Here is a 20,067-nt window from a genome sequence, read left to right on the forward strand (position 1 = left end):
ACTGTATATAAAATATAAATCAATATTTTTTTTTAAAAGCAGAACCAAACTCCTTTTTTTTTTTTTTTTTTTTTTAAATGGACCCCTCGGAGTTGTTAGCCATAACATGCTAGTATGCACTTCATATTAACACAGTATGGCAGACTTACCTGTCAAACAATCCCATCCAGCACTGCGCTGTCAGCTCCCCTGCTGGTCAAAGGCACTTCCATGTTCTCCCAGTCTCCCTTCTGAGTTTGGAATCTTCAGTCACTGAATTGGCCTGGGCCGTGATGACGTCATTCCTGCACATGGGAGCAATATCATTATCATTATAACATCATAAATACCAACCGAATCGTTCTCTTCGTTCCTCCCAAGACCTCCTGCTCTCTTATTACCTTGTCATCTCCTCTCATGCTCACCTCCAGGACTTCTCCGGAGCCTCTCCCATCCTTTGGAATTCCCTACCCTAATATGTCCTGACTATCTCCCACTACTCGATCTATTTAAGCGATCCCTGAAAACGTTTCTGTTCAGAGAACCCTATCCTACCTTCACCTAACAACTATATTGTTTCTTTCTATTATCGACTCCCCCCAACACTATTACCCTTTGTATCACTTAACCCTCCCTTTTAGATTGTAAGCGCTAAAGAGTCCGCCTGTATTGGATTATATTATAACGGCACTTTTTGCCCTATCGTTGTATAGCGATGTGCAAACTGTTGGCACTATATAAATACTGTATAATAATAATTATGGCAGAGAGGCACAATAATAATTATGGCACAGAGCTGTGCCGTAAATATATGCTGAGCTGGACATGCACGACTAATGCCGCGTACACACAATCGGAATTTCAGCCAGCAAAAGACAGATGAGAGCTTTTCATCGGAAAATGCGACCCTGTGTACGCTCCATCGGAATTTAGCTGGCCGAATTCCCGTCAGCAAAAATTTGACAGCGTGTTCTCAATTTTCCCAATGGAAAAACTTTCTGATTGTGTGTATGCAATTCCGACGCACAAAAACTCACGCATGCTCAGATTCAACTACGAGACAGAACCTATTTGCCACTGGGTATTGAACTTCCTCTTTATAGTCCCGTCGTACGTGCTGTACCTCACCGCGTTCTTGACGGCCGCAATTTGGTGTGACCATGTGTAGGCAAGACAGTTTGAGCGGAATTCCGTCTGAATTCCAACGGAAAAACCATCAAAGCTTTTTCCGACGAGAATTCCGATCGTGTGTACGCGCCAATTACGCTGACAGGCAGGTAGAAGACCAACAGGGTCACTTTTGTCATAAAAAATACTACCCGTCAGCATTTTTTTTTTTTTTTTATCAGGTTCAGTTGCACTTTAATGACTTCAGATCTGGATGACATTCTGCATGTGTGGAAATGATCTTTCAATACTTTGTAAATAGTTGCCTATAAGTTGGTGTCTGCATTTGCTCTTGTGCTGACAGTTTGCTAGCTCCTCCTGAACTCTGTCCATGCACACAGCCATGTCTCCCCCCTTTCCTCTCCTCCTCTGTCTTCTCTCTTCCGCCCTTTTTTCTTTCTCCTCCCTCCCCAACATCTTCTATTTTTCGCCCTCTCCTCCTCCCCTCCTCTCTGTTTCCTGTCATTCTTTTTTTTTTTTTTTTCTCCTCTTTCACTGGAACGAATCCAGGAACCAGAAAAACACTCGTGCTGATATCCAAGCAGCTGAGCGCAGACCTTCCTCCTCTTCTCTCTCCTCCATTCCTCTCTTTCCGAACGCTTGCCAGCGTCGCTGACACCCTCCGTCACCCACCTTGCTGCTCCGCCGCTAACCTCCGTCACTAATCAGTCTTGCACAGTTCATAGGTTTCAGAGGAAAAAGGGCCTTAAGAGTCGCACACTTGCCTTAACACTTGTTCTGAAACTTTTCTAGCTGTCCGCGGAGATAAGGTACAAGATGGCCGCACTTTGGCTCAGGACGGCTTGACTTTTTTTTTTTCCTAATGGGAATTAGAGAATAGGAAAGAATTGTTTTTTTGGCACTTATGTCCCTGATTTTTTTTTTGCCAAGTTTAAGTTTCATTCATTCTAAGCGGAAAACAGAAGACGCCGATGAGAAACGAAGTATTGAAAAACGACGATAGACCGTAAGAGATGCTGGGTAGTTTCGAGGAAATTTCACTTTCAGCAATTTTTCTTCCTTTCTGAAACTTTTTTTTTGCTTTTGTTTCTTTTTAGTGTTTGGTTTCGCAAACCTTTGTTGCGGTCAGGTTTAGTTCCTCATCGTCCAGTGTTACAAGATCGTCTTATGTCATTTTTTAAAGCTTTACTAGGCTGCGATTTTCAAATAGGTTGCGTTACAGTCTGTGCTGATCAGCGGGCAAGTTGGCGGCTAAGGATGTAGGGTTATAGGGGAACGGATTGACCTCAATGTCGCGTTGGAGTAGGAGGAGGGCAGGTCGGACTGCTCTGCTCCCGCTGCTACTTCTGGCACTGGCACTAGGGGGCGCCGCTCTCTTCCTGGCCTCCCTGAACCTGCTGCTGACGACTACCGCCTGGGGCCAAAGCCTGATCCAAGGACGGGCAAACCTGCAACAGGTAAGGAAATGCAACTATGCAACATTGAAAATGTATCAAGAAAACGTATAACGGCCCCTAGCATTGGGTATGTAAGGGGGTGGAGGGGTGTTAGTACAATTCCAAGTTTGACAACTAGGTTGCACCCACCGCATAGATGAATAGTGGGTTGCATTAGTAGGAGGAGTTTAGGCAGAGAGTTGAAAGGACAAGGGTGAGACTCCAGAGCTGGCCCACATGGGACTTGGTGGGCCCCTTTCTGCAGAAATGTAGAGCTTCCAGTGATTGGTATTACCCGGCTAGGGAATACCCAGAAGGGTCCTGGTGCCTTGGATAGGAGGGACATAGATGGCCTGACCTGGGAAAGTGCAGATGACTGCTACCGTTAGAAGGTGAGAAGCTGTAGTCCCTGAAGTTGTCTACCTTGAAGTTGTAAAGCTCTGAATATAAATGGACTTACCGCTCCTTGTTTTCAATGGCCTATTCTTTGAACTGGTACTTGGCTCAGCCAGGAAAAAGGTATATAAGGGGGGTGTTAGTACAATTCCAAGTTTGGCCACTAGTTGGCATCCTCCGCGTTGATAAATAGTGGGTTACATTAGACAGTAGTAGGAGCTTGGGCAGAGGGTCAAGAGGACATGAGTCAGACTCCAGAGCTGGCCCTCATGGGACTTGGTGGGGCCTTTCTGCAGATATGTAGAGCTTCCAGTGGTTGGCATTTCCCTCCTGGGTAATTCCTGAAGAGGTCCTGGTGCCCTGGATAGGAGGGATCTGTGTACAGGACAAGGATGGCCTGAGCTGGAAAAGTGCTGGGAACCGCTACTATTATTGGTGAGAAGCTGTAAGCCTTGAAATTATCTACCTTGAAGTTGTAAAGACAAGCTCTGAAAATTGATTGGACTCACCTTCCCTTGATACCAATGGCCTATCCTTTGAACTGGTACCTGGCTCATCTGGGAAAAATGCGGGGTGACGTGTCGGGTATGGTAAGATACATGTGCTGGTGAAATTTGGAACTCATACTACTGTAAATTAGGGCAATAGGCCTGTTGGTGGTACCCTGGGATGAAACTTTATGTCCAAGTTCTAATGGCTCTGCCTCTAGGTACATTTTGCATGTTAAGTACATGTAACACTTCCAGGTATTTATTATCTCCCACAGTGATGACTACATTCCACTTGACAATGGCTTCATCTTCTTTTCTTCCCAGAACGGCGCCATCTTAGTTTAGATATCTTGGGTCACCATCTACTTCCTGAACTGTCACCGAGCTGACACGATCATAGCAATCCTAGGGTCTATGCAGTTCCTGGTAGTGTTCACAAACATCACACAGATCAGACCCTGCTGCAGCCTCTTACTGTGTGACTTCCTGCCAAAATTCTCATTAAAGATGACATATTCTGAGAAGCCAGATCTTTGATTTTAAGCTCTGTGCAGACTTCTAGGAAAAGCAGTTAACCAATTACAGGAGCAGGGGCTGGGAATTCTGGGTAATTTTTGAACATCCCAACAGGCTTCAAAAATCATATTGAAAGGAGACTTGAAATGCTAAACTGGATTGATCATCAGTTGTACAGTATCTCAAATTTTTGTAAATATTTTATCCTATATTTTCATGTGACAACACTGAAGAAATGAAACTTGTCTACAATGTAAAGTAGTGAGTGTACAGCTTGTATAACAGTGTAAATTTGCTGTCCCCTCAAAATAACTCAACACACAGCCATTAATGTCTACACTGGCAACAAAAGTGAGTACAACCCTAAGTGAAAATGTCCAAATTGGGCCCAATTAGCCATTTCCCTCCCCAGTGTCACGTGACTTGTAAGTGTGACAAGGTTCGAGGTGTGAATGGGGAGCAGGTGTGTTAAATTTCGTGTTATCGCTCTCACTCTCTCATATTGGTCACTGGAAGTTCAACATGGCACCTCATGGCAAAGAACTCTCTGAGAATCTTAAAAAAAAGAATTGTTGCTCTACATAAAGATGGCCTAGGCCAGTGATGGCGAACCTTGGCACCCCAGATGTTTTGGAACTACATTTCCCATGATGCTCAACTATACTGCAGAGTGCATGAGCATTGTGGGAAATATAGTTCCAAAACATCTGGGGTGCCAAGGTTCGCCATCACTGGCCTAGGCTATAAGAAGATTGCCAAGTCCCTGAAACTGAGCTGCGGAATGGCCAAGACCATATAGCGTTATAGCAGGACAGGTTTGACTCAGAACAGGTCTTGCCATGGTCGACCAAAGAAGGTGAGTGCACGTGTTCAGCGGTTGTCTTTGGGAAATAGATGTGTGAGTGCTGCCAGCATTGCTGCAGAGGTTGAAGTGGTGGGGGGTCAGCCTGTCAGTGCTCAAACCATACAATGCACACTGCTTCAAATTGGTCTGCATGGCTGTCATCCCAGAAGGAAGCCTCTTCTAAAGATGATGCACAAGAAAGCACGCAAACAGTTTGCTGAAGACAGACTAAGGACATGGATCACTGGAACCATGTCCTGTGTTCTGATGAGAACAAAATAAACGTATTTGGTTCAGATGGTGTCAAGAGTGTGGGGCGGTAAACAGGTGAGGAGTACAAAGACAAGTGTGTGGTGGGAGTGTCATGGTCTGGGGCTGCATGAGTGCTGCTGGAACTGGGAAGCTACAGTTCATCGAGGGAACCATGAATGCCAACATGTACTGTGACATACTTAAGCAGAGCATGATCCCCTTCCTTCGGAGACTGGGCTGCAGGGCAGTATTCCAACATGATAACGACCCCAAACACACCTCCAAGATAACCACTACCCTGCTAAAGAAGCTGAAAGGTGATGGACTGTCCAAGCATGTCTTCAAATCTAAACCCTATTGAGCATTTGTGGGGGAAACTCAAACGGAAGGCAGAGGAGCACAAGGTCTCTTATTTTTTTAATCAACAAAAGTTTTTTATTGATGAGAACTTAAGGTACCACATGGAGTAGTTAAAGGGATAAACAATCAATGAACAGTAATATTTGTTACATTTCCAACAGTTTACAGAAATTTGACAGTGTATAGCCATTGACCTCCAACTCATAAATTAAGAATCACTTCAAGGGACCCGTCATCCTCACTGCTCCCTTATCCAAGGAGGGAGCAAACGTGGTAACAAACATATCTGATTTGAAGGAAACTAAAACATGTCCCAAAACACAAGAAAAGAAAAAGAACAAACAAAAAACTAAAGTAGCACAAGGTCTCTAACACCCACTAGCAATGTGATGTGGTCATGGAGGAGTGGAAGAGGACTCCAGTGGCAACCTGTGAAGCTCTGGTGATCTCCATACCCAAGAGGGTTAAGGCAGTGCTGGAAAATAATGTTGGCCACACACAATATTGACACTTGTACTCACTTTTGTTGCCAGCAGTTTAGACATTAATGGCTGTGTGTTGAGTTATTTTGAAGGGACAGCAACTATTATACAAGCTGTACACTCACTACTTTACATTGTAGCAAAGTGTCATTTCTTCAGTGTTGTCACATGAAAAGATAGTATAAAATATTTACAAAAATGTGAGGGTGTACTCACTTTTGTGAGATACTGTATATGTTACATTATACGCAAATGTCCTTTGGGGCTAGTTCAGAGGTGTGCGGTGTCGTTTTTGTGCATTGCATTTTACATGCTCTATGAGAAATGCGTGTTTTAACTAAAGAGCATCTAAGAAGCAGCATGCATAAAAACGAGACTTTGAAAACTGCACAAACGTGAACCGGCCCTAAAGTGAATAACACAGAAAATGAGGATTTGCTACCTTACAATGCCTAGAAATATGAACGTCGCCTAAGTAGTATCCTAGAAAATGTATCTATTGTCCTAAATTCCTCTTTAAATTTTATAGCTATAAAACTGCATCGTGAGATGAACTAAGGCACTGTTGTCTCTGTCGGCCAGGTTTATAAGATTTTGTGATGTCACCATTGTGCTGCTCACTGTTCTCCTTGATGGAGAGGAAGCTGTACGTGAGGACCTGCAGTACAAGGATCTCCATGCCAGGATCTCATCAAATTGTCCAAAGGTTAATGGACACAACCTCTTTCCTGTGTTCCCCAGTCTCCAAGAGGATTTGGGGGTGTGTAAAGAAGGAAGGAGGTGGGATTTATAAAAATCTGGAAGCCCACTTATTATAAAGGGGTCCCCAGAAATCCATCCCTCAAGGGGAATAAGAAAAGTCTTTTTAAAAATACAAAAAATAATAAATATACACACTAACACCATGGGAAAATCCATTAACCCCTTCCCACTCGCCCCAGCATCACTTTAAAAAGTTTTGAACACCTGGGGGGGCGGAAAGGATCAGCGTTCCTGTGACCACTGTTACAGGTCACATGATCGAGAGGTATCAGTAAGTGGTTAAAAAATATTACAGAGAAAAAATGTAAACAAAGTAATGTAAATCCATCGTCAATCATGTTGTCCAGCAATCTAAATCCATTGTCGATGATGCTTCCCTGCTGCATTCCCGCTGAAATGCAATGCTGAATGACAGATCCCCAACTGCTGGAATGTAAATAAAGTGGCCAGGGATCCTCCTGGGTGATGTCACTGACCATATTTAGTCAATGGCATTGCACATCTGCGGTTACTTTTGTTTACATTCTAGCAGCCGAGTATTTGGGTAGCAAACTGCCCAAATAGGGCCAGTTTGTTCATCGCTTCACCGAACCCGAACCAAGGCTATGCTCCATTTGCCACCCAATGATGCTTCCCTACTACACTCCTGTCGCTAAGTGATAGTTCTCCAGCTGCTATAATATAAACAAAGCAGCCAGGTATCATCCTGGGTGCCATTTCTGACCATATTTAGTCAATGACGCCGGCTGCTTTATGGGTATCTCACAGGGGTAGTATTCCGTATACAAAATAGACATAAGACAATGCATAATATATCTGACAGCAGTTGAACCAGACAAGTAATCGCACACATACGGGGAAGGCGTACAATGGCACACAAGATACTATTGACAACTAAGCATGGAGGATAGTGCAACCAGTAAGTCAACTTAGCGAGGAAGATGAGACAGTAAAGGCTGCTTTGTTTACAATCTAGCAGACAGGGATCTGTCATTTGGAAGTGCAGCAGGAAAGCATCATCGGGTAGCAGGTGGTTGTGACTGACATTGGATTTAGTAGGTGGGGATTTGGGCAGGTGAACTACCCAAAAAGGGACAGTTTGTTTAACGCTTCCCCGGGCCTAAAACCAAAGGAGATTCTGCCCCATTCCATCTAGCGAGGAAGTAAGCCTGTACAAACAGATGATAGGCTTTTCTACCCTCTTTAGCAGTCTTGTTATCAGAAAGTCAGGTCACAAGGGTGGCATCGGTCTAAGTCAAGGCTATGCTCCACCTGCCACCCAATGATGCTCTCCTGAGGCACTCCCTTTGCTAAATGACAAATCCCCAGCTGCTAGAATATAAGCAAAGCAGCTAGGGATCCTCTTGAGTGATGTTACTGACCATATTTGTTTATATTCTAGCTTCTGGGGATCTGTTATTTAGCAATAGAAGTGCAGCAGGAAAGCATCATCGGGCACAGGTCGTTGTGACTGACAATGGATTCAGTGGGTGGGGATTTGGGCAGGTGAACTCCTCAAAAAGGGCCAGTTTGTTCAGTGCTTCGCAAGGCCTGAAACCAAAGGAGATTCTGACCCATTCCATCTAGCGAGGAAGTAACCCTGTACAAACAGATGATATGTTTGTCTGCACTTTTTAACGATCATATTATTGATGAGTCAGAGCACAAGGGTGGCATCAGTCTAATAAGTCAAAGCTATGCTCCACCTGCCACCCAATGATGCTTCCCTGCTGCACTCCCTTTGCTAAATGGCAGATCCCCAGCTGCTAGAATATAAACAAAGCAGGCGGGAATCCTCCTGGGAGACCTTACTGACCATATTTATTAAATGACACCGCCTGGGATCTGCAGCTGTTTTGTTTACATTCTAGCTGTTGGGGATTTGGGTAAATACTGACAGTTTGTTCAGTGATTTGCCAGGCCTGAACCCAAAGGAGATTCTGCCCCATTTCATCTAGCAAGGAAGCAACCCTGTACAAACAGAGGATAGGTTTCTCTGTACTCTCTAGCGGTGAGTCAGGTCACAAGAGCGGCATTGGTCTGAGAAGTAAAGGTTATACTTCACCTGATGGAGATGATGCTTCCCTGCTGCACTCCCATCCCTAAATGACAAATCCCCTGCTGCTTCCCTAGCTGCTAGATTATAAACAAAGCAGCCGGGAATCCTCCTAGGTATTTAATCAATGACACCACCTGGGATCTGCGGCTGCTTTGTTTACATTCTAGCCACCAAGGATCTGTCATTTAGCAATGGAATTGCAGCAGCAAAGCATCAACTGGCAGCAGGTGGTTGTGATTGACACGGGACTTAGCAGTCAGGGATTTCGGTTGGCAAAATAGAGCCAGTTTGTTCAGCGCTTTGCCGGACCTAAACCTAAAGCAGATTCTACGCTATTTCATCTGGCGAGGAAACTACCCTGTACAAACAGATGATAGGTTCCTCTGCACTCCATAGCGATCTTGTTACCGGTGAGTCAGGTCACAAGGGTGGCATTGGTCTAAGAACTCCAAACTAAAGATTTTATCATTAGATCTTTAAATCAACTTCCAAAATCAGGAACGAAAACTTTTTAGGGACCGCTCTTTGGAAATCAGAGATAAGTTTAAAAGTACTCGCATGGGACTAGAGCTTGGGGCCAAATAGCTGACAAGGGTCAAATGGCTTTTTTTGGGGGCCTATCTCCATGGCAACTGTTGCCAAGGAAGGATGAATATGAACCAAAGACTCTTTAGAGGACAGATAAGCCTGGACACAAAAGCCCATTATGTCAGCCAGACGGAGAAATGTGACCACTTTGGACTTTCTGCAAGTCAATAATGACATCTGACCTTCTAAAGAGGATTGCATTAAGACACAAAACATTGTCAGGCGTAAAAATGCTGCTGGGGTAAAAATCCTTTAAGCCGAGCAGTGGAGCGTTACTTAATACAGACCGAGCGATAAAAGCAGGCAGTGCGCTTATATAAACATAACTAACAATGAGTCAATAAAATTATATAAATCTGTATGACAGACAAAAGATAAGCCTCTAAACCTAAACTGAAAAAAATGTGAGTACATTTTTAACATTCAAACAATAATATGTAAAAATGTGGTAGGGGACCAGCTGAAGAAAAAAAAAGGGGGGGTCTGACAGATGCTCTACCCATTGGAATGAAATTACTTTTTACAGATATAACTTCATTGGTTTATTTTTCAGGTTCTTCCAATACAAGAACTAAAATGATTTACGTACATTTTTTACATGCAAACAATAATATGTAAAAATATGAAAGAGGGCCAAGAAAAAAAAGGGGGGCACCCAAAGGGGACACATCAAAAGCCTGACAGACGCTCTACCCATTTGGATAAAATTACTTTACAAATATAACTATATGGGTTTAATTTTCAGGTTCCTCCAATACAAGAACTAAAATGATTTACATAATTTTTTTTACATACAAACCATTATATGTAAAAATATGAAAGAGGGCCAACTGAACAAGAAGAAAAAAAAAACGGGGGGGGGGGGTCATTCACATGGACAAATACATTAGGTTTTTATTTCCCGTCACTTCTTGTCTCAACACCCAAAGGAGACACATCAAAAGCCTGACAGACACTCTACCCATTGGGATGAAATGACTTTACAAATATAAATTTATGGGTTTATTCTTCAGGTTCTTCCAATACAAGAACTACTAAAATGATTTGCGTAAATTTTTTTACATACAAACAATAATATGGAAAAATACGAAAGGGGGCCAACTGAACAAGAAAAAAGGGGGGTCATTCACATGGGCAAATACATTAGGTTTTTGTTTCCCATAACTTCTTGTTCCAGAAATCTGCAATCTCCTTACAGGGGACACAACAAAAGCCTGACAGATGCTCTACCCATTGGGATGAAATAAGTTTACAGCTATAACATTATGGGTTTATTTTTCAGGTTGTTCCAATACAAGAATAAAAAAAAAAATATGTAAATTTTTAACATTCAAACAATAATATGTAAAAATATGGAGGAGGGCCAGTTGAAGAAAAAAAAGGGGGGGTCATTCACATGGGCGATTATATTAGGTTTTTGTTTCCCGTCACTTCTTTTCCCAACACCCAAAGAGGACACATCAAAAGCCTGACAGACGGCTCTACCCATTGGAATGAATTTACTTTTTACAGATATAACTGTAGCGGCCATAACCCGTTGCAGGGCGGCCTTAACTTAATGGGCTTACCGGTTACTTTCTCTCGGCCTGCTCCTCCACGTCTAGGGGTTCCCAGGGTTGATACCCAACGACTTGTACACTGACACAGATGAAGTCCTTTCAAAAAGTTTTATTTTGCAGTAGAACAAACACAGTCTCTTAGGCCGCGTACACACGGGCGGACTGTTCGCCCAACTTTGTCCGCTGAACAGTGTTTCAGCGGACAGTCCGCTCGTGTGTGGGCTTCAGCGGACAGTTTCAGCGGACAGTCTGACGAACAAAGTTTTTCGGAATTTCCGTAAGACAGTCCGCTGAAACTTGGTTTCAGCGGACAGTCCGCTCGTGTGTAGGCTTGTTTGACAAACTAAGTTTTGCGCATGCTCAGAAAGGATTTACACGGCGAAGGTTGCATTGCAGTGGACGTCGTATTTCTCGTCCCGTCGTACGTGCCGTTCACGTCATCGCGCACGCTTTCAGCGGACTGTTCGTTCATCGTGTGTGGTCAAGTCCGTTCATGCAAATTTTGAGCGGACTGTTTGTCGGATTGTTTGACGAACAAAGTTGGGCGAACAGTCCGCCCGTGTGTACGCGTCCTTAGGGAACAGAGGGCACGGGTGAAGAACTCAGGCACCTTGAAGTGCAGGTTTAGCAAAGTCTCTATTTTCCAACCAGAGAGTAGCCACTCGCAGTTGGGTACTTCAAGGCTGAACAGATCTCTAGCCAGAGATCATGGCAGTCAGCATGTTGACTCAAAACTTGAACAATCAACTGAGGGTATACAGGAACCTTTTTTCCAACCGTACCTGGAACGTTTCCCACTTCCTTTATGGTACTGGAAAAGTGTGAATTCGTCAATGTCCTTCCCAGCTCAGTAACCAGGCACTTCGCAGGATGCCACTTGCCGGCCCTCCTCCAAAGAGTCCTCCCCCGGTCACTTCCACGAGCTGTGGTGTCCCTCCAAGCCGAGAGCACACCCGGACACTTTGAATCTTCCTTCAGTTACTGCGCCTTGGACCAGCAGATTCCGAGACTTGGGAACAGACGGATTCCTACCCCAGACCAAGCAGGTCTATCAGGGGCCACTAACAGGAACATGTTGCGGGATGTCGAACACTCCGTTACCGGGACCCCTCGCGGGGCTACCCCGGTCCTGGAACCAGTCCAGACCACACGGGTATCACGAACAACTCCGGAACCCTGAACACATGACCCACACCTGTTTAAGTTCCCCCTCCCAGACTTCTCAGCGGGCCCTGGCACTCCCACAGATTGGCTCCGAGAGGGCCGATACCAAGACATCCAACCAGACTTGGTTCTGGCCTGTCATGTGCACCTCACCGTTCACATGACCAGGCAGAACTTCTAAACACAGCCTGGCCAGACTGGTGTTAGGCCTACCTACAATAATTAACCCTCAGAACCTTTATTGTCCCGAGGCCAAAAACTAAATTTACAATGCGTGTGACATTTGATCCCAAATGTCATCCGCTACATAACTTTATGGGTTTATTTTTCACGTTCTTCCAAGAACTAAAACGATTTATGTAAATTTTTTATATACAAAATATAATATATAAAAATACGAAAGGGGGCCATCTGAAGAAGAAAAAAAAGGGGGGGGGGCGGTCATTCACATTGGTAAATACATTAGCTTTTTGTTTCCCGTCACTTCTTGTCCCAACACCCAAAGGGGACATATCAAAAGCCTGACAGACGCTCTACCCACTGGAATGAAATTACTTTTTACAGATATAACGTTATGGGTTTTATTCAGGTTCTTCCAATACAAGAACTAAAACAATTTGAGTACATTTTTTTACATACAAACAATAATATGTAAAAATACGAAAGAGAGCCAACTGAAGAAGAAAAAAAGGGGGGGGGGGAAAGGTCATTCACATGGGCAAATGCATTAGGTTTTTGTTTCCCATCACTTCTTGTCCCAATACCCAAAGGGGACACAACATCACTTCTTGCCCCGGCAGAAATGTTCCCAAAGGGGACACAACAAAAGCAGATGCTCTACCCCTTGGGATGAAATGACTTTACAGATATGTTATGGGTTTATTTTTTCAGGTTCTTCCAATACAAGAACTAAAGCTGAAGAAAAAAAAGGAGGGGTTCATTCACATGGGTGGTTTGATTAGGTTTTTGTTTCCCATTACTTCTTGTTCCAGAAATCTGCAATCTCCTTACAGGGAACACAACAAAAGCCTGACAGATGCTCTACCCATTGGGATGAAATGCATTTACAGCTATAACAATATGGGTTTATTTTTCAGGTTCTGGCAATACAAGAATAAAAAAAAAATGTATGTAAATTTTTAACATTCAAACAATAATATGTAAAAATATGGAGGAAGGCCAGCTGAAGAAAAAAAAAGGGGGGGGGGTTAATTCACATGGGCGATTATATTAGGTTTTTGTTTCCCGTCACTTCTTGTCCCAACAGAAATCTCCCCAAAGGGGACACAACATAACCCTGACAGATGCTCTACCCCTTGGGATGAAATGACTTTACAGATACACCAATTAGCCATAATATTATGACCACCCACCTAACATTGAGTGTGGCCCCCTTTTTGCTGAAACAGCCCTGACCCATTGAGGCATGGACACCAAAGTAACATCCATGTGAATGGCAGGACCCAAGGTTTCCCAGCAGAACATTGTCTGCCCGCCAATTTTCCTTCTTATACCGTATTTTGGTTCCATTCACTTCCCTAGGTAAGTGACGCACACGCACCCGGCCATCCAGATGATGTAAAAGAAAATGTGATTCATCAGATAAGGCCACCTTCTTCCATTGCTCCGTAGTCCAGTTCTGATGTTGATGTGACCATTGTAGAAGCTCTTGGCTGTGGACATGGGTCACCATGGGCTTCACAGCTCCATACACAACAAACTGTGATGCCCATTTTCTTCTGCTTTCACCACATCAACTTCATGGACAACATGTTCATTTGCTGCCTAATATATCCCACTAATTTTAAGATGCCATTGTAACAAGATATCCCCTTTACCTGACAGTGGTCATAATGGCATGGCTGATCGGTATATAATGTTATGGGTTTCTTTTTCAGGTTCTTCCGATACAAGCACCCCAAGCTGAAGCTCAGGTAGGTTCCCTGCATGAATTATGTGCTATATCTGCTCATTAAGGAGCGTGGAATCGGTCTTCCATGACCTTTCCTTCTGTTAAAGCGACCACCCTGGATGTCATGGTGATTCAGCACTTCCTTGTCTTGTTTTGTTGGACAGATCTTCTTCAAAAATGTGTGGGAGAAGCACCAGTTTCTGTTTGAAAAACTGAGAGAGGAGCGGAGTCGCCAGCGGCGTTCAGGTAATCTCTAGGATCTGCAACCAAAGAGTTTACACTCGTCCCCATCAGTCACACACTATTATTATTATACAGTGGTGGCTGGTGCTCAAAATTTCAGGAGGGGGGGAGCTACACAAACTAACACCACAGTACTAAGACTCCCTGGCCAATAGGGGTTTCCTGATTGGCTGGGAGGAGAATTCCTCAACAATAGCGAATATTCATTCGCTATTGTCACACAAGTGGGTGGGATCTGCACCCCGAGCCCACACTTTTTTTAAGCCAATTAGAGCCACAGGCACATATCAACCATAATCACACGCTTAAACCCCCCCTCCCCCATTGGAATCCATGCGCCTGGCACCCTGCATGTAGATTAGGGGGCTGGACGCATGGATGGGGGGGCAGCGCCTCTATGGTGCGGCCGCCACTGCATTTATGTAGCTCTGACATATTCCACAGTGTTGTACAGAGAACACTAAGCCAGTCTAATCAGTCTCTGCACCAGAGGAGCTTACACTCTAATGTCCCAATACAGTCACACACTGTTATTATTATACATTTATATGTGGAATAGACTCCTTCAAAAGCTGGTTCTGGCCAGCTTAGTAGATTCTTTTAAAGGGGTTGTTAAGGCAGTGCACACAAGCACTGCAAGCCTCTCTGCTAGTATAACCTGTAGTATACAGTGTATGCCTTTTTGTAAAATTCTTCTTCTAAATACCTTATTTCCTATCCCCGATCAGCGGTCACATGACCGGCCATTGTGTTCTCCCTCTGATGTATGTATTAGGGATGAAGGGGCCAGGATCTCCCTCTGACCTCTGCTGGTCAGTCACGTGATCTCCCTCTGTAGTGCATACATCGGAGGAAGATAGTGCTGGGCAGTCACGTGATCTCCCTCTGTAGTGCATACATTGGAGGAAGAGAGTGCTGGGCAGTCACGTGATCTCCCTCTGTAGTGCATATATCGGAGGAAAAGAGTGCTGGGCAGTCACGTAATCTCCCTCTGTAGTGCATACATCGGAGGAAGAGAGTGCTGGGCAGACACCTGATCTCCCTCTGTAGTGCATACATCGGAGGAAGAGAGTGCTGGGCAGTCACGTGATCTCCCTCTGTAGTGCATACATTGGAGGAAGAGTGATGGGCAGTTATGTAACCTCTGATGGGCGGGAAAGAATAAGGTATTTAGAAGAAGAATTTTACAAAAAAGGCATATGGTATATACTACATGTTATATTAACAGAGGGGCTGGCAGTGCTTGTGTGCACTGCTCAGAGCAATGATACAAGAGGAGGGGAGGAGCAGCTCACACAGACTAGCTGATAGGCCGGGAGGGGGGAGAGGACAGGGGAGAGCAGAGTGCAGGGCTGCAGATGATGGAGGCACATAAACTGACCACGCTGTCAGGGTTCAGCAGCCATTATTAACCGTGGTCAGTTTACAGGGGGGGGGGTGCACAGGCTTGCAGGATTAACTAGGTATTTCAGATGTTACAGGGGACCAAATTACACAGCACAAGCACTGTGCTGTTATTCATGCTTTAAAGGAACGGGATCCTTTTTGTTAGGTTAACAAACGTTTTAAGAAAGGCCTGGATTCTTTCCTAAATACACATAATATAACTGGATACTAATATTTATAGGTAAAGTTGATCCAAGGAATATCTGATTGCCTCTCAGGGGATCAGGAAGGATTTTTTTCCCCTGCTGGAGCAAACTGGATCATTCTTTGTTTTTTTTTGTTTTTTTGTTGCCTTCCTCTGGATCAACTGCGGGTATAGGATTGTATAGTTATATTTTTTCCTTCTATTAGTTGAACTAGATGGACTTGTGTCTTTTTTCAACCAGACTAACTATGTAACTACAGTATATAGCTGACATATACCACAGTGCTGACAGAGAATGCTAAGCCAGTCTCATCAGTCTCTGCACCAGAGGAGCTTACATTCTAATGTTTTTCTACAGTAAAAAAATGGAAAATTGTATACTTACCTTTCCGTAATTTTCCTTTCCTGTCGCATCTTCATGGCAGCATACACTCTGGGTTGTGACTCCGCCCCCACAACCTGATAGGACCACATAGCTATAAGATGAAGATACACCCCCTGCCCCGGTATTCTCTGTATATATGAATCACCTTTGTGGGTGGGATATTGTATGCTGCCATGAAGATGCGACAGGAAAGGAAAATTACGGAAAGGTAAGTATACAATTTTCCATTTTCCTGTCGCATCATGGCAGCATACACTCTGGGGATTAACTCGCAGACTGGGTGGGAGATGCAAAGGTAAACGTTTATTAGCAAGGAATAGAAGAGTTGGCTTGAATAATGGACTTTCCCAATTCTACTGTTGATAGCTGAGCTGAGTCCACCTTGTAGTGAGAGATAAAGGTGTTCCTGGAGGACCAAGTGGCCGCTCTGCAGATGGTTTCCACTGAGACCCTACAATACGCTGCCCAGGAGGTGGCCACTGCTCTGGTGGAATGAGCCCTAAGGTCTTCAGGAATTTGCAACTCGCTCAGCAAGTAGGCCTTCACCAACCAGGAGGCAATGGTTCAGGCCGAAGCTGCTTGACCTCTCCTAAGGCCATAGGGAATGATGAAGAGGTTCTCCGATCTTTTAAAGGATTTGGACAGGGAAAGATATTTTATGATTTTGCACCTTACATCCAGAGGATGAGGGTCACCCTGGTCTGTGTTAAGAGCTGGCAAGTTGATTTCCTGGTTGAAGTGAAAAGAGGATGCCACCTTTGGGATAAAGTGATCCAAGGGCCTTAGAACTACCCTGTCCGGATGAATGATCAGATACGGCTCCTTAATCAGTAATGCTTGCATCTCTGAAACTCTCTTCGCTGATGTGATTGCGACCAGGAAAGGTGACTTTTAGTGTCAGGTGCCAGAGGGAGATGTTTTCCAGTGGAAAACAAGGTTCTTTGGATAGTACCTCTAAGATGACTGATGGGTCCCATGTTGGAAAGGAAGGCTTCCTAGGTGGTCTTAGTTTAAGACAGGCCTTCTGAAATTGCATAACAAGGGGATCGTGAGCCCATTTAACCCCTGTCAGGGCGGATAGAGCTGACACCTGAACTTTCAGAGTACCAGAGCTAAGACCTTTGTCTAAGCATGATTGCAGGAACTCTAGGATCAGAGGAGCCGAAAGGGAGGACAGATCCCGGCCAAGGTCCTGAGAGAAGACAAAAAACTTCTCCCAGACCCTGCGGTAGGTGCAGTTGGTGGTAGGTTTTCTGGCCTGGAGCAGGGTATCAGCTACCTTCTGGGAGCAGCCCTGACATAGATACCTAGCCCTCTCAGCCCCCAAGCCATCAAGTACAGCTTCCCCGAATCTGGATGTAGTAGCTGGCCCTGGGAGAGCAAGTCGGCTGACAGGGAAGAGCAAGAGGGTCTGCCGTGCTCAGTTGTAGGAGGGTGGTGAACCATGGCCTCCTGGGCCAAAAAGGAATCACCGCTATCACCAATGCCGTTGATCTCTTGAGCCTTAAGAGAAATCTCGCATCAGGGGAGTCAGAGGGCAGATATACCCGAGATGGAAGTTCCAGGGATGCTGGAGGCAGTCTGTCCCCTCCGCTAAGTGAAAGGGGAACTCGATAGGAACCTTCGGCATTTGGAGTTTGCCGGAGTCGCAGCAAGGTCTATGTCTGGTTTACCCCAGGTCTGGCAGATGAGGGAGAAGGCCTGAGGGCTCAGGGCCCACTCTTTGTTGAAGGCGAACTCCCTGCTGAGCGTGTCAGCTAAGATGTTCTCGAACCCGTGGATGTAAGTCGCCCTCAGGTCTGACAGGTTCAACTGTGCCCATTCAATCACAGGGAGAACTTCCCGCATCATGGAGGGACTCCTGGTCCCCCCCTGTCTGTTTATGTAGGCAACAGCAACCTTGTTGTCCATTCTTAAGAGGACCTGCTTCCCCCTTAAAAGGGAGCTGAAGGCCAGGAAAGCCTGTAGAGCCGCCCTCATCTCCAGCACATTCGATACCGAGTCCCGTACTTCGAAAGGCCAACGGCCCTGCGCTGCATGGGACTGGTAGTGGGCTCCCAAACCTTCTAGACTGGAATCCGTGGTCACTACCTCCTGAGGAGGGATGACTATGTTTGCAATTGTTTAAGTTGTGGGGACCACAACGCAATGAGCGCCTGACTGTCTCCGAGATCCGGATCGTCTGGGTCATGGATGAACCATCCCACTGATGTAGGAAGGAGTTCTGCAGAGGTCTGGTGTGCCACTGAGCCCAACGGACCATAGGAATTGTCGCTGATAGAAGCCTAGAAGGCTGAGGCATACTCTGGCCGACAGGGATCTTGCTAGAATGGCCTTCTTCACCTTCCGGACCAACAGGGAAGACTTCTCCAGAGGCAGCTGCACTGTATTCAACTGGGCTCCTAAGAAGATCATTCTCTGGGTGGGCCGAGTCTGGCTCTTCCCCCAGTTTATGAGCCATCCCAGATTCTGCAGAGTGGAGACGAGGATCTTTTGATGCTGTAACAGCGACTCCCGGCTGTCTGAGAGGAGGAGAATATCGTCCAGATAATGGTGGACTCGCAGCCCCCTCTCCCTCAGATGCGCGATAACGGGAAGAAGGACCTTTGTAAAGGTCCTGGGAGCCGCAGAAATTCCAAACGGAATACTTCAGAACTGAAAGTGTCTGTGGTTTAGTGAAAAACTGAGGAACTTTTGGAGTTCTGAATGGATAGGGATATGGAGGTAGGCGCCCTGTAGATCTATGGAGAGCATCCAGTCCCCCAGATTTATGGCCTGGAGGATAGACTGTAGGCTCTCCATTTTGAATGCTTCTACCTGGATAGAGCGGTTTACGTTTAGATCCAGGACCGGACGTAGGTCCCCTGATTTCTTTTTTACTAGAAATAGAGGGGAATAGAACCCCCGACCTCTTTGGGATAGGGGCACCTCGGTAATTGCTTCCTTTTGGAGCAGATCCTGAACGTATCGGGTAAAGGCTAACCTCTTTTGCCGGGATGACGGGAGGTTTGTTGGGCAAAAATGGTCCCCCGGGGGAAGTCACCTGAATGACCATCTGTGCCCGACGCGAACGGTGGTTAACGCTTATTGTTTTCCCCCAGACCAGCGTGAACTTTGAGAGTCTGGCCCCCAGCACTGCTGGCTGGGCGGACGCACCTTCAACAGGACTTCTGGTCAGTAGATGCTGGGGTCCTGGGCTTCTGGGACGTCAGGAAGGACGTTTGAGGGGCCTTCCAGTTCCTTCTGTACTCCCTACCAGGCCTGTAGGACTTGCCATCCCTGTACCTGTCCGGGAGGTTACGCTTAAAGGGAGGAGGCCTCTGAAGCTTTGGCTTTCTATCCGAGGGGATAAGCCCTGATTTTCCGGCAGTGACCTTAGAAATAGCAGAGTCCAATTTTGCGCCGAAAAGGTTCTCACCATCATACGGGATGCAGCACCAATTGGACTTGGAAGCAGGATCTGCTGCCCAGGGTTTGAGCCAGAGAGCCCGTCTGGCCATTACCGAGGACAATATAGCCCTGGATGCGGACTTAATAGCATCCACAGATGCCTCTGCCACAAAATCCCCTGCAAGGCTTAGTTCTTGCAGGGCCCTTACTATCTGGTCCTGATCAGCGCCTTGGATACAAGCTTTTCTGTGCTTGCTGACCAACTGGCAATAGCCTTACCCACAGCTGCAAGAACCATTGCTGGACTGCATACGCCTCCTGCTGCTAAGTAAGCTCTTTTGAGATCAGTATCGATCTTCCTATCCAGGACATCCTTGAATGACACAGCGTCCTCGATAGGGAGCGTAACGTGTCTGGCCACACGCATGAGGGATGCATCCACCACTGGCGGGGACAGGAGAGATTTAATTTTAGCCTCCTTTAGAGGATATAGTTTGGCAAGCCGATTGTTAAGACTTGCTTTCTTCTCG

The 20,067-nt window shown here is 45.5% G+C and overlaps 1 protein-coding gene across 1 annotated transcript in view; it reads left to right on the forward strand.

Annotated features, from left to right (window-relative positions):
* Positions 1–1,503: 1,503 nt before the first annotated feature.
* Positions 1,504–20,067, forward strand: part of LOC143962356 (uncharacterized) — a 127,186-nt gene continuing 108,622 nt past the window's right edge. The window contains exons 1-3 of the mRNA XM_077471650.1: positions 1,504–2,564; positions 13,915–13,950; positions 14,093–14,174. Coding sequence (XP_077327776.1) covers positions 2,397–2,564; positions 13,915–13,950; positions 14,093–14,174 — 286 coding nt within the window. The 5' untranslated portion in view covers positions 1,504–2,396. The remainder of the gene's footprint in view (positions 2,565–13,914; positions 13,951–14,092; positions 14,175–20,067) is intronic.

Source organism: Lithobates pipiens, unplaced genomic scaffold (genome assembly GCF_037356315.1).
Source record: "Lithobates pipiens isolate NorthernLeopardFrog02 unplaced genomic scaffold, aLitPip1_a1.2 Scaffold_8, whole genome shotgun sequence".
In the NCBI taxonomy this organism is placed as follows: Eukaryota; Metazoa; Chordata; class Amphibia; order Anura; family Ranidae; genus Lithobates; species Lithobates pipiens.